Below are 15,744 nucleotides of genomic sequence, written 5' to 3'. Positions count from 1 at the left end.
ATATATATGTGTGTGTGTGTGAGAGAGAGAGAGAGAGAGAGAGAGAATGAAGAAAATAAATCTGTGATATGTGAACAAACATAGCAGTTTCAGGAATGACGAGGAAAGATCCATCTGCAGAATACACTCATAGAAGGAAGAAGCACACAATGAGACATAAACAAAAAGCATTCTAAGAGAAAGAATTCTAGGGGTTTCTGAAATGAAGGAAGTAAAAGGGGAAGGGAATATCTTAGGAAAAAAGAAAACATTCAATAGGACATAGTCAATGTCATGATTTGTTTTCATTGAAAATACATGTAATGGGGACAGGTAGATGGCACATCAGATAGAGCACAATCTCTAGAATCAAGAGGCCCTGAATATAAGACATTTAACATTTCAGACAGATAACACATACTAGCTGTGTGATCCAAGGCAAGTCACTTAATGCAAATTGTCTTGCAACACACATACATACACCTGTGTATGGGTTTTTAATTTTTTCTTATTTGAGTGGAGGGAGATAGGAGATAGAGAAAAGGTAGATTTTTACTGATTAAAAGGTATAATTAAAAATCAGTCTTGATAAGGAAAGAAACAGAAAAAGAATAATAATGCCAGCCTAAGACTGTGAGGTTAAGTGAGACTCTCTGAATTGTCTTTAGTTTGATTATTTTTCTACCTTGCCCTATCAGTATTTTGCCTTCTGGTTCTTTTCTAATCTGTAATTCTTGCCTTGAAACTGTCATTCTTCCATTCCTCATTTCTCTGCTTTACTTTATCATTTCAGAAGAGAATTCATGCTAATGCTTCCTCTAATTTCACACCTGCCAATAAAACTAAGGTCAGTACAAAGCCTTAAAATCAGGAAAAATAACTCTCCAGTAATGTTTCAATAATTTCTTCCACCTGACAAGTCTGTTTGCTGAACTGGGTTGAAAAACATTTTTTGTATTTAATAAAAAAAAAATCTTTATATCTATCAGATTGACAAAGAAATTCTCTCTCTTGCAGTCTTGTTGGCCCGGGCATAGGCGAGTTAATGGTACAATTTTCGGTGGCATCTGTGAGCCATGTCAATGCTTTGGTCATGCGGAAGCATGTGATGACATCACAGGAGAATGTGTGGTAAGTGTTTCTGCCTTTAGAGACTCTGATTGACAGGGCTGAGATCTGCTCAATATATCCCTGCAATTGAATGACCACCTTTGGGACCTCAAGTACTTGAGGAAAGAAGTGTTTTGACAGAAAAGATCTTTATATCGAACTGCTTTGCAAGTTAAGAATGTCCTTGTATCAGGATGTAGTCAGTTTGACAAATAAGCAAGAAGAAGAGTTTATTCATATTAGTCTCAAGTTTTGAAACAGCATAAACAGAAACATAGATGACATGAATGATGAAGGGATATATATCCAAAGTCTGAATATAAGATTTCATTCCATTCCTCAATTTGTCTGTGTACTACATATTCTGTTCAATTGTTAAGCCATTTCTTGAAGCCTATGATGACAGGAAAACAATTATTGAAAGTAGCATTACTCAGTAGAATTTTTATGAACCAGATTGATAAATATGCTTAATTAGGGGTTTGCTGTGTTGGTTGTTATTTTGTTGTTTTTTTATTAAAAAAAAAATTAAAGGGCTGAACTAAATAGAAAGGAATACAATTTGTTTTGTTGGTTTTTTGCAAAAATCTAATGTATATTCACAATAGCTGCCTACTTATTCAACAATTAAGTCCATGCCATTATCCAGAAAAAAATTCTACCCAGGACAGAGCTCTTTCTATCCCACTAAGAAGCCTTTTGGTTTGGTGAATTACGCTGAATAGACTGCTCTGATTAACTCAAGGGCATTTTAGTTTTATATTGTCTGACATGGCATGAAGCTTGAAACAACATTTCTCATTTCATTAGTCTTGCAGAAACACAATTTGAGCCAGTGCCAATTTAGCAGGATATCATACTCTCATTTCCCTGCAGAATTTCAGGCAGTCTCTGAATTGTCTGTATTTCTTAATGTTCTTTCTCTAGCATTTTCCCTCTACTCTCTCACTTAAAGAAAAACTGCTGGGAAAAGTCCAAAATGAAAATTCAGAGGTTTTGCAATGTAATTTGGCATACAGGTTTATTGATGTTCTTCCTATGTCTTCCCATACAAGATTATGTTTAAATTGCATTGCGATATAAAACAAGATCCACTTAATTTGTGGATCAGTAGGTTTTTCATGAATAAAAATGTTAAATCATTTTCACTTTAATTATACTCTAAGTCTTTAAGATGTAACTTAGGAAAAAATATTCTGAGATTTATCTTTAAATGCCTTATTTAAATGCAATAGAAAATACCCACTCCTAACCTGTAATGAATTAAAATGACTAACATTTCTATAGTACTTCAGGTTTACAGGGTAAGCAACTTTAACACAGCATTTTAATATAGAAAGTATAACCATAGTTGTCTCCATTTTATAGATAAGCAATCTGAGTCCCAGAGAGGATCATGGTAGAAACGTGAATCTGGAGTCAGAGAATCTGCATTTGAACCCTGCCTCAAAATCCTCATTTCTGAGCTCCCCTCAAGCCCTAAAATAATGATCCTATTGTTTAATTTTTGTCACAAAATTACTGAGTTTCAGCATCATGATTTGAACCCAAATCTGACTCCAAGGCCAGCAATATGACCATCTCTCCATGCTGCCTTACTAACATAAACAATTCTTTGTAGAATTAGTTGGAAAGAGATTAGTTAATAATGAAAAGGCAAAGCTGGTTCAGCATCTCCAAAATATAATCCATGTGATAGTCTGCTTTACATATAATCTTCCTGGTTGATTAAACTGAATAATTTAACACACACACATATTAAAAAGCCTTCTAGCATCAAGGCATTATAAACAGGGATTCAAAGAGTAGAGTCCCTGTCTTCATGAAACTGATATTCTGCTTGATGAATGCAATAAGCTCACAAAAATACATACAAAATTGGGTACAAAAGTAATTCATGATGGAGAGAACAATAACAACAGAGGAGCTTAGAAAAGAACTTGAGAGTATAAAAGGTGGCACTTGAACTGTACTTGAAAGGAATCTAGAGATTCCATGAGGCAGAGGTAAAGAAGGAATGCCTTCTGGACATGGAAGAATACTTGTGCAAAGGCAAGGAGATGGAAGATGGACTATGAAAATATGAAAGATAGTTTTGAGGTCAATTTCACTAGACTGGAGAATTTTTGGCTAAAGGAATAATAACATAAACTAAAACTAGAAAGATTAAGTAAAAGCCAGATTATGAAGGGCTCTAAATTAAAGATTTGAAAGTATGTGTTCTATCCTATTAGGCCAGAGGGAGTCACTGTTTATCTTAGGAGAATTATGTAGTTAGATCTTTGGGGAATATGAATTTCCCAGAAATGAAGAAGATGGATCATAAAGAGATATGGTATGTGTAGGAAATCCAGGCATAAGGATAGTGTCTTTAATTAAGATAATAGTTGTATGAAGGGAGAGAAGGAGACATACTAAGAAAGATCTTATAGAGGTGAGTGAAAGAAAAAGAAGAGAAAGATAATGTTTCTGAAGTTGTTCAGAAGAAAGGACCCTGATTCTAGAGTCAGAGAAACTGTGTTTAAATTTTAACTTTGGCATTTCCTCAGTAACTTTGGGCAACTCTTCATGACCCCATTTGTGATTTTCTTGGATTTCAATTTCTTAACATCAAAAGGAAGAAGTTGAGCCAAATAATCTTTGAGATCCCTTCCAATCTTTAGATTTGTTATCCTTAAAATTATATGATTCCATGGCTATAAGAGTAGTTTTGTCCTCTATAGAAATAGAAAAATTCAAAGGAAGGAAGGGTTTGGGTGAGAAAAAAGTAATGAGTTATATTTTAAACATATTTAATTGGAGAAACTCATGGGATGTCCAAGAGATGTCCAGCAGGCAGGTAATAAGGTATGTTTAGATTTCAGGGAGATGATAGTAATAATCCTAACAGATTAGGGCTTAATATATAACTCAGGAATTGCAAGTTATATACCTTCTCATAACTCTAATAAAGTAAACCTTTAGGTACAGATGAACTAGCCAAGGGAAACTATGTCAAGAAAAAATAAGTCCCAATGCAATGCCTTTAGAGATGTGTACAATAGTGGGTGGGATGAGAATGGTGATCTAGGAAAAGAGATTGATAAGAAATAATCAAAAAGGTTGGAAGAGAACTGAGAGAATGGTATCATGGTAATCAAGGGGAGAGAAATATATTAGAAGAAAAAAGTGATTAAAAGGAGTAAAATTGCAGACAGGTCAAGTAGAACGAGTACTGAGAGAAATCCATTGGATTACCTAATTAAGAAATTGTTAGGAGTCCATTGCCTAGAAAACTGAAAGTGATTATCAAGAAAATAGGGCAACAATTCTCTTGGTAGGACCTAGACCAATGATTAATAATGCCACCAACATTTGGCTACATCATAGAAAAGGGCAAATTCCTTGGAAACTCATGATTAAAGATAAAGATAGAAATTTAGCATGCAAGAGAAAATCAGACATAATATACAGAAAAAGAAAACAAGGAGTGGTTCATGTAGAGCATTTTCTTCTGACTTTTAAGTGTCCTTTAAGTGAAATGAAGATGGAGAAAATTCATTCCACCTAGCTAAATGCTGCTATTCAATTTGGATCATAAAATTTCTGGTGTGAACCACAAAAGGCCAATGTTTGAGTACTCAGAAAAAAGAAATGTTTCACATCAAAGGTATTTTTGCTGTCAAGATTTACACAGTCTTTTGGATTCTGATTATTATTCATGGTGGCTTTTTCAGTGATAGAGAGACATTTTACTGATAGGCTGTTTTTTTCCTCTTTTGAAATATGTTTGGAAATGAACTAAATATACTCTTGACTTAAGATCAAAGCCCAGATCAGACCTATATAAAAATAATTTAACTACTATTGCAAAGTAACTTAGGATGCTTTCAGAGCCTCAAACTATCCACACAAGAAGATGATATCACTTCTCATTCTTCTATTGACATAGTTGATGGACATTTTGATAGATCTACTGAGATTTGGAAATACCATTTGCCTGAGGTTGGGTTAGCAATTCATTCTTTTCTAGGATTGATGTTTATTTCAGTAGGAGCAGGTCTTAATGTTGCAGTCATAAAGGAAATTGAAATTTCCAGATTGTTTCAATATTATCTCCATTGCTTATAACATGATATTCAGAGGATCTGAGAAATTGGTGTATGCTATTTCCCCATTTACTTGATTTCATAATTAGGAGTGAAAATAAAGTAGGACTCTCACATAGGCAAGTTTTCAATTTAGCTCTCAAAAGGGACTACTTAAGAAGAGAAAAAGAGGCAACTTAGTGGTTCAACAAATAGAGCCCTGGACCTAGCACCAGGAAGAGATGTATTCAGATTTGACTCATATACACATATTAGTTATGTAGTCCTGGGCAAGTCATTTAGCCCTATTGACCTCAGTTCCTCATTTACAAAATGGGTGAGAGAAAAAATGGCAAACCACTCCAATATCTTTATCAAGAATATCCCGAATGGGGTCATGAAGAGAGTTGGGTATAACTAAAAAAACTGAACAACAATAAAAACAGAGTAAGAATGCTCTTGATTTTGAAGAGTGTTTTCAAAAAAACCCATTAATACTTTATTACCTTTTTGATTTACTAGTCACACAGAAGTGCAAGGAATGCGGATTTGAAATTGCAATTATTTAATTATTTAACTTTGGGAGCTTCATTTTCCTCAGCTATAAAATAAGGGAGCTGGACTAAATGGCCTCTACAATCTCTTTCATGAATACATTCATTATCATGCCTTAGAAATGATGAAATGCAAATATTTGTGCCCCTAAATCCAGAAGGGGTTACCTCAACATAGGCTTATGTCTACATCTCTTTTAAAGAACACATATCTGTATATAGACTCATCTAATTATTATAATAAATTATTACTTTTGGAAATAAATAAAATTTGGGCTTGTAGCTTCCATATGTCTAATTCTAATTGTTCCTAGTCAGAGTACAGAACTTCAAATTCTCCTACTGAATAATGCTTCCCTGGCCCCATCTCCTTATACACTATCCCTATTCCACTGCCCTTCACCTAAATCTTTAATCTCCTCATCACATTTAATCATCTGGAGTACTTCAATAGCATATTAAGTAGTTTCCTTGCATCTAATCTCTATTCTATAAAATCCATAATTAATTGATAAATTAATAAAATTCTAAAAGCACAGGTCTAACAAGAAGCCCTTTACAGTCTTATTCCCACCTTGTTTTTGTTGTGTATCTCACACACAAAGACAAACATATAAAATGGTCTATTTGTTATTCTCCCTACATAGTACTCCTCCAGCCTCTTCCTTTGCTTCCCTTTTTCTCTCTCTCCTTCCTTCCTTCCTTCTTCCTTTCCCTCTCTTCCCTTCCATATCTCCATTTTGGAGTCTCCACTACCCTTAGATATTAAGGTCAGGAACTTCCTAATAAAAAGCCTTTCCTGATCATCCAAATGTTAGTGCTACTTACCCACCATACGCTAAAACTATCTTGCATGTATTTTCTATTGAATTTTTAAAAATATTATTCTTTCTGTATGGTTTTTCTTCTTTTAGAATATAAGATCTTCAAGGCAGAATTTCTCTCATGTTTATTTCTATATCCCCAGTGCTAAGCCCATAGTAGTCACTTAATAAATGTTTGTTTATTATTATCTGGATTTAGTTGTCAACTTGAACAAGCTGAATAAATAATTAAATGTAGAAATCAATAACATTGACATTGATATAAAATCTCTCTAGTATCAATTTTCATATATGTATGCATATAGATTTAAAGACAAAATATAATACAACTCTCCAAAATATTTTAATAATATTGTTCCTAAATAGCCATTCTTTCTTAGAAGTTTATTGGATGTAAGGACTAATTTTGAACATTTGAAAAGGAGGTAAGAAGGAAGAAATTTAAAAAGAAAAAGGTTTTTCCACTCTTGCCCATTGCAATCATGCTACCCCCAGTGAGCCATAAGTCATAAATTCCCAAGATAAGTGTGGAGACAAATGAATCAAGGATGGTTTTTCAATTCTAGAAATGGCAGACAGCATTTCTTTCTCTTAAAACATCCAGACAGCTTCAATCTCAGAAATGTTTCTAGATCCATATAGTCCAATTAAATATTGAAATGATGTCTGCCTTAATCTAAGTATAATTTGTTATATGACCTTATAATTTAACTTTAGAGGCACATTCATTTAAGGCTTTAAATTTTAAAAATAATTTTTTTATTTTAGAATTCTACCTGATTAATAAGTACATTAATGACCTCATCCTGAAGCCTATGTGTTCTTAGAAACACACGTTTTTATTTCCACATACAAAATTCTTATTTCTTAATAGGAATTATCCACATTCTAGTATAAATCACCTCAAATACCATAGAAAGGCATGATTTTTTGCCAAAATTGCTTTCATTTAGTTTCAGAAAATTTATTGAACTCTGCCATGTCCTGACTAGCTCTAAAATTTTATCATTATTTATAAGTTACAACCTTATTTTTTCATAAACATCCAAAATTTTCTGTTTCCTCAAGTAAAGTTTTTCTCTCTTAAGCTCTAGAATGTTAAAGTATTACATAAATAATCATTAGATAACCACACTTAGAATAAGAAAAGATGGTAAACTTCCAGCACATAATAGTGCCTGAAATGTAATGACTTAATAAATGCTTGTTGACTTTCAGATAGATAATATAAAGTATTTTATATTGGCATGTAATCTGGGCTTCCATTGTCAATGAAAACACATTGCTGTTCTAATTTTTCAGTCATTCCATCTCTTCCTGACCCCATCTGGAATTTTCTTAGCAAAAATGCTGGAGTGTTCTGCCACCTCCTCTCCAGCACATTTTACATATGAGGAAACCAAGACAAAGTTAAGAGACTTACCCAAGGTCACATAGTGTCTGAGGCCAGGTGTGAACTCATGATGCTATATCCACTCCACCACTTAGCTGCCTAAACATAAGTGAATTCATCATTGAAGTATGAAATTATAATCTAACTAAAATATCCATAAACTTTTTCTAAGCAATTCATTGTCTTAATATAAATGACTGAAATGGAGTAAAATAAAAATTTTATAATGGAAGAAAATAATGAATCAACAATTTAAAAAAGGCTGAATGACAAAATATTGTTTCTAAGTAGGATATTAACTCTCATTATGTTCTGTTTTATTGGTAGAGTAACTATTAAATACCTAATACTTAATTTTTTTTTCCTCTGGCAAAGTTCATATAGACTAGATGATTTAATAGATCCATCTGGAGTTCTAGTTTGAATTTTTGTTATCCATATTGTAAACTCTAACATATTTTCCCCCTCAGGGATGCAAAGACCATACAGGTGGTCCATATTGCAATAGATGTCTTCCTGGTTTCTATGGGGACCCTACTAAAGGAACTACTGAGGACTGTCAGCCTTGTGCCTGTCCATTAAACATACCATCTAATAAGTAAGTTATACGACATATCTACTTCATTATTTTGGCATCCAGTTACTAAATTGATGTTGTGGTAGGAATGTATGCGTGTGCATGTGTGTGTGTGTGTGTGTGTGTGTGTGTGTGTGTGTGTGTGTGTGTGTGTAAAAGAGGAAATAGAGTACTAATGTAAAAAAATATATTTCCACTTTTCTATATATAAATGAATTTTATTTTTAAATGCATTGCTTTGAAAATCATGAAATTAACATATGATTCTGAATTTAATTTTAAGCTTAAATATTTAAAAGAAATATTCAATGGCCTTTAAGTAGTTATTAATTTTTTTCAAAATAGCATATTAAATTTCTAAAATTTCTAAAATCAAATGTATATTCTTTGTGGCATTTACATTTTGATACAGTTTTTAGTCTAAGTTTACCTAAGCAAAAGAATTTTGGCTATAAAATACTCATTCTGAAGGATGGTTTGTGAACAACAATTTCCATGTTTACTTGCTTCACCCACTAATAGACTTTCTGGTCTGGTCTGGAAAAAAAATTAAACTTAAGTTATTGTTTCCAGTTATAGACCTTTAATGTCATTAATTGATCATTTATGAATGTTATTTACTCAAATATCTTTATGTAATAAAGAATCTAATTATAAGAATTATCACAGAGATTCATAAGCATTTTTATGTTACAACATATGTTATATGTTAATTCTCTGCAGCAAGTTGGTAAAGCCTATCGGACCCTTCTCAGAATAATGTTTTTAATTGTATAAAATAAAATACGTAGGGGTACAAAGGAAGACAATTATATTGAAATACACTTATAAAAACATGAAAGCAAAAATAGCAACAAGTTAAGGTTATGGGTTAAAGTTAAGGCTAAGAATGGTTAGCTGGTGATGTTGTTTTTCCATTATTTCCCACCAGAGGATTTTGGATTTAAAAAATAATTTAGGGGGAAAAAATAAAACAAAAAAACCTTGTTCCTCCATATTATCCTCATACTTAGACTTCTGCCAGCTTATTTTTGATGTCTATTTGGGTAGCATGGCAAGCATAATACTTTGAGCAAAGTAATGCTGAATGTTATTTCATTTCTTTTTTCTGAGTAGCACTTCTTTCTTAATTTGACATACTTTTGCTTATACTGGAATACTTTCAAAGAATTCACCTGAGCAATTACAGAAATTAAAATAAAGTTCTATGCATGCTGTTTAACACCATAAATTATTAAATTTATTTCATATGTGGTGGATTTTTTTAACCTAAAAAGTTCATGGCCAATGAGTTATTCATTCAGTTAAATTCATCTAGCATTTAGTGAGTAATTTTGTGTAAGTGATAAAACACTAAGGATACACATAGAATGGAAAGACACTCTCTGCCATAAGTCTACATTCCATTGTATCCTTCTCAGTGACTGACTGGCACAAGACTTTTCATGAATGTAAATAGTAGATGTATAATAATATGCCTTCCAAGAGGCTCGTGATAATGTGATTACCACTTGCAGGAAAATTCCACACCACCATTGCTGCCACCAGGATGAGAAAAAATAATACCTGATATTAATGCTGTAAACTTTATGAAGTATTTTACATATGTCTCATTCTACTCTCACAACTACACTGTGAAATAACTTATAATACTAGATAAATTAGATCTATTGATGATTTCATCAATTCAACATTTATATAGGAATTCAAGGGATGCATTATTTACATGTATTATCTCATTTGAACAACCCTTTAATATGTGTTCTTACTTAATAGTCTCATTTTAGAAATGAGAAAATAGAAACTAAGAGATATTAAGTGATTTGCTCAGAATTACTTAGCTAACAGGTGTTAGAGATAGAATTCCAATTCAGGTTTTCCTGACTTCCAGGTTTATATACACTCCATGATATTTGCTTTTTGAATTCAATTTCATTTTCCTCAATGAAATTGGACTAGGAATAAATAACAATTCTTCAAAAACTATCAATAAATATCATAGCCCATTTCTTTATACATAAAAAGGAAGAACATGAATAATATTTTCTGTCTACAATAAAATAAGTTTGTAAATTATCACTATTCATTACAATGGGTCTTAGGGACTAAATGATTACAACTCTAAGAAGCATTTTAATTAAAAATGCTTAGAAAAGTGCTATCATGTAGATATTTTATTTGCATATGAGAATTTATAAGTATGAAAAGTGTTTTAACAAAAATTGGAAATATGTAAAAAAATAAGGTAAGCTATTCTCTTTAAAACTATTCATTTTGTATCATTTTTGCTATAGCCTGAATTTCTAGCTTTAGGGCAGAGGTTCTCCAACTACAGCCCACAGGCCAGATGCAGGCCAGAAGACATTTATGTGGCTCGCTAGGTTATGCCAAATGGGCTGAGGGGTGGAGACAGAGTGTGAGGTTTTGTCTTTACTATAGTCCGGCCCTCCAATAGTCTGAGAGACAGTGAATACCCCCCCCATTTTAAAAGTTTGAGGACCACTACTTTAGGGAATGCAAAGTTTTTTTTTTTTTTCATTTCATACATATAGACCAGACTACACAGGAATAGAAGCTATTTCAAACTGATCAAAAGGTTGAAAATTTGTTGTAATTTTTTATTATATGTATGCTGCTTAGAAATAAACTTTCCTTGGTGACTTATCTGTTTAATCCATGCTCATTAATCTTAGGAATCAAAATCATTTTTTCCAAAGTTCTTAGATAATACTTCTACATAAATCATATACATACATGTATATATATATATATGTGCCTAATGTTTCAAAAATAATAAATGTCAAAAGCAAGATTTGAAGCTTAATGCTCTGCAGAGCCAATTATATCTTTTGGAACCTACAGGCTATATAGACCTCATTCTCATCACCTATTTGATCAGTTTATTTTCTTCTTTTACAGAAGAATCATTTTTCCTTGGTATCCTTTCTTCATTGTTCCTTATTTATCATATGCCACAATTGGCAAAACTTCACCAAACACCCTTTACTAAATGCATTTCTTTATTTTTTTTTTCTAATTTTGACTTTCAATTCTATCCTTTCTCTACTCCCTTCCTGAGGTGATAAGCTATGAGATATAGCTTATTACTTGTATATTCTAATTATATTTAGATGCAATTTGGGGCAGCTAGATGGTGCAGTGGATAGAGCACCAGCCATGAATTCAGGAGGACCCGAGTTCAAATGTGGTCTCAGACATTTAACACTTCCTAGCTATTAGGCTAGTCACTTAACCCCAGCCTCAGGAAAAAAAATATAGATGCAATTTGTTTTTTATACAAACGTCTAAAAGACTCTACCAAATAGGAAAAACTGAATTATGTTTTATACATACAAGATACCTTTTTTCTCCTGACCCCATCATTTGCTCAGAATTGGGACAGAGTGGAGAATCGACTGATCCTTCACAATTACACCAAAATCCACCAAGGTGCCACCTGTTACTTTTCAACATCTGAAAAGTAACCTCTGGGCCAGAAACTCCTTAGTCCTACATGGCATTTTAGTTGGTAATCCAGGAAATGGCACTCTTTCTCCCTGAGCTTGCCAACGAGAGTTAAGTGACACTTCTCTGGAATGGCTATGTAATCACCAGCAATCTCCCTATTCTGCCTCTTCCTGTCCCAGCACAGTGAGCTGTATATTCTGGCCAAATGTGAAGTCAAAGTCACTCCATTTTCCAGCCTAAATTCACTGGGGAAATTATCCTCATTCATGATTATCTCCTTTCTTTCTCCTTCTGTGAGTCTTATTATTTTCACTGCTAGGGAAATGTCATATTCCACCCTGGAGATGACTACAATTTCAGTAGTAGGGGGAGTGGTTTCTCAGTTTCCATAGAATAGAGATTTCCTGGGCTGAGTGGTTTTGTTTGAATGCATCCTGTCCAATTTTCATATTGACAAAAGCTTTAAAAGGGTTATTTCTCATCACTAGTTGAAGGCCAGAATTTGGAATAGTGGAATGAGACCCTGAATTCCAGTCTATCCTCTCCTAGGAGTTTGTTTCCAGACTTGTACAGTGGCTGCCCCTCTACTCATATGATTGATAGGAAGCTGTTTTTTTGTTTGTTTGTTTGTTAATTTTTTAAGTGTGTCTGGTTGTGAAATATATAAAGTTAATGCAATTTTGTTTTTTTGTAAATTCTAGCAAACTGGACCCTTTCGTTTTTTGCTTTACACTTCATACTTTTTCTATAAATATTAATTCAAGATCTGAAATATATATATATATATATTATATATATATATATGTATGTATGTATTTCACTGATAGCATTCCATAAATATTTAAGGAGCAGTAAAGTGTTTATGAAACTATCCCTTGACTAGAAGTTTGGAAACCATATTCAAGTTTTAGTTTTGCAACTAAGTCTAACTTTGGGCTAATGAATTCACCCACCCCTATAGGCTTCAGTTTCTTCATCTTTTAAAAAGAGACTCCTGGGTTTTGGAGCTGAAATAAAAAACCTTGAGATCATTTCATTTAAATGATCAGAAATGTTGAAGGAAATCCAAAATCACACAGCTTCTAAGTTGTAAGTCCAGGATTCAAAGACCAACTATTCTTACATATTTACCAGCAGCTACATATATATGATTTTCCCTAAATAGAATGAAAACATTTTATTATTATTTTTATCATTAGTAACAGGTGAATGCCATAAAAACACCAAAATTAATTCTATTCAAATTAACTAACATTTAGAAGCACTAACACATACAATGTCTTTTAAAGTTTGAAAAACAATTATGCATTATTGCATTTGGTCACTTCAACAAGAAAAAGCTGCAAGCATTTAATAAGATAACTAAGCCTGAGAGAGTTTAAGGAACTTGCCCAGAATAAATATCTAAGATAAGATTTTCACCTAAATATGAGTCTGACATACCACATAATGTGTCACCTTGCTTCCTAAAATGCCTAGCCAAAGAACTAGGTCAAATACAATGTTTGACTAAAAACATGGTCCTTGCCCTCATGGAGATTATCCTTGAGGATAATCCAATGGAGATTATATAACATATGCACAAATAACTGAATACAAAATTCTACATGAATATATGAAAGTGTTGTGTGAAATCTAAAGGGAAAAAGGTCATTGTTGGCTAGAGACAAGTAGGTGCTGGTCATTGAAGGGGTGCAGTGCAGAATTCCAAGCATAAGAGGAAAATTACCAAGATTCAGAGGAAAGCCTTTGGAGACAAGGCATAATCCAGTTTGTTTAGAATATAGAGTAAGTTAGAAGAAGCAGTATGGCCTAGTGAAAATACAGTAATAGCAATATTGTTTTAAGAACAACTTTGAGTGAATAAGTTATTTTGACTATTATAAGTACCCAAGTTAACCATAAAGGACATATAAAGACAGATGTTTTCTGCATCTTAAGAAAGAATTGATAGGTGTAAGCATAGAATAATTTACACATATAAAAATATATGTTTTGTGTATATATACACATATGTATACGTATATGTATATTCATACATATTGTGTATGTGTATCATAGTCTTGCTAGGGCAGAGGGGAAGGGAAGAAAAAAGGAGAAAAAATACATAATAATTTTTTTTTCCTGAGGCAATTAGGGTTAACTAGCCCGAGGTCATACAGTTAAGAAGTGTTGAGTGTCTGAGGCCAGATTTGAACTCAGGTCTTCCTGACTTCAAGGCTAGTGCTCTATTCACTGCACCACCTAGCTGGCCCAATAACTTCATTTTATAATTAAAAGGAATAAAAACTTGTATATAGTAGATTTACTGTTTCACGTGCAATCATCTTTATTATACTAACATGGATATTCTTGTCTCAGAACCATTTCTCTTTGAAACCTATCAAAGAAGATGAAAATGAAAAACAATTTATAATGATATAATGCTATGTTATATAATATTTTAAAATGTTAACATTTGTTTTACAAATGTTATCCATGAGCTTTGCAACAAATCTGTGTGTTAAATATTAAAAATATTATTCCAATTTTACAGATGAGAATAAGGTTAATTGACCCACAGTCACATAGATGAGATGACGCAACTCCAATATCACCAACTCCTTTTGGACATTTTAAATTGGTTTCCTTGAGCCCATTTTAAAAATTCATCATGTTTAAAACAACCTCACTTTTTCCCTAAAATCCCCTTTCATTCTTGCCCATTTCTTTTGAGAGCCAGATAATCCTTTCTTTCGTACAGGTTTGAAGCACCAACATCATTTTTGGATTTTCACTCTCATCCCCATTTTTAAACAGTTATCACATCTTATCTCTTATTATATAACGTCTCATATATTTTTTCTACTGAAGCAACTATCACTGTAGTTCGGGCCCCCTCATTTCTCATCTTTAGTATTGCTATAGACTTCTAGTTGTCTTCCCTGCTTAAAAAAATCTCTATTACAATCCATCCTCTATGCAGATGGCACAATATTTTTCTTTAGCAGAAGTCTCATCATGATATTTTCCTACTCAATAAACACTAGTGCTACCTAGCATCTCTGGCACAAAATATAATTGCTGTTTCATGTGCAATCATCTTCTTTATTATAATGACATGGAAATTCTTGTTTTATTCCATAACTTAAAATAAGTTTTTTTTAAATACCCCTAATTATTTAAATCTGACTTTATTTTTGTGGCAAGTGTTTTGTAATTTTGCTCATATAATTCCTGACTCTCCTTTGGTAGATATATTCCCAAATATTTGATACTATCGACTGTTATTTTGAATGGAATTTCTCTTTGTATCTCTTGCTGTTGGATTGTGTTGGTAATGTATAAAAATCCTGAGGATTTATGTGGATTTATTTTGTATCCTGCGACTTTGCTAAAATTCTGAATTATTTCTAATAGCTTTTTAGCAGAGTCTTTGGGGTTCTCTAAGTATACCATCATGTCATCTGCGAAAAGTGACAATTTGATTTCTTCATTTCCTACTCTAATTCCTTGGATCTCTTTCTCGGCTCTTATTGCCAAGGCTAGAGTTTCTAGTACTATATTGAATAGTAATGGTGATAGTGGGCAACCTTGTTTCACTCCTGATCTTACAGGGAAAGGTTCTAGTTTATCACCATTACATATGATGTTTACTGAAGGTTTTAAATATATGCTCCTTATTATTTTAAGGAATAGTCCATTTATTCCTATACTCTCAAGCGTTTTTAGTAGGAATGGATGTTGGATTTTGTCAAATGCCTTTTCTGCATCTATTGAGATGATCATATGG

The 15,744-nt window shown here is 32.8% G+C and overlaps 1 protein-coding gene across 1 annotated transcript in view; it reads left to right on the top strand.

The window, feature by feature from the left end:
- LAMA2 (laminin subunit alpha 2) overlaps window positions 1-15,744 on the top strand; it is a 784,999-nt gene that overhangs the window by 517,659 nt on the left and 251,596 nt on the right. Inside the window, exons 16-17 of the mRNA XM_074309868.1 lie at window positions 997-1,110; window positions 8,398-8,525. Of these exons, the coding sequence (XP_074165969.1) occupies window positions 997-1,110; window positions 8,398-8,525 (242 nt within the window). The remainder of the gene's footprint in view (window positions 1-996; window positions 1,111-8,397; window positions 8,526-15,744) is intronic.

Source organism: Sminthopsis crassicaudata, chromosome 4 (assembly GCF_048593235.1).
Source record: "Sminthopsis crassicaudata isolate SCR6 chromosome 4, ASM4859323v1, whole genome shotgun sequence".
NCBI classification, from domain to species: domain Eukaryota; kingdom Metazoa; phylum Chordata; class Mammalia; order Dasyuromorphia; family Dasyuridae; genus Sminthopsis; species Sminthopsis crassicaudata.
Note: the sequence above shows the minus strand (reverse complement) of the source record. Positions and strands in the feature narration are given on the sequence as shown.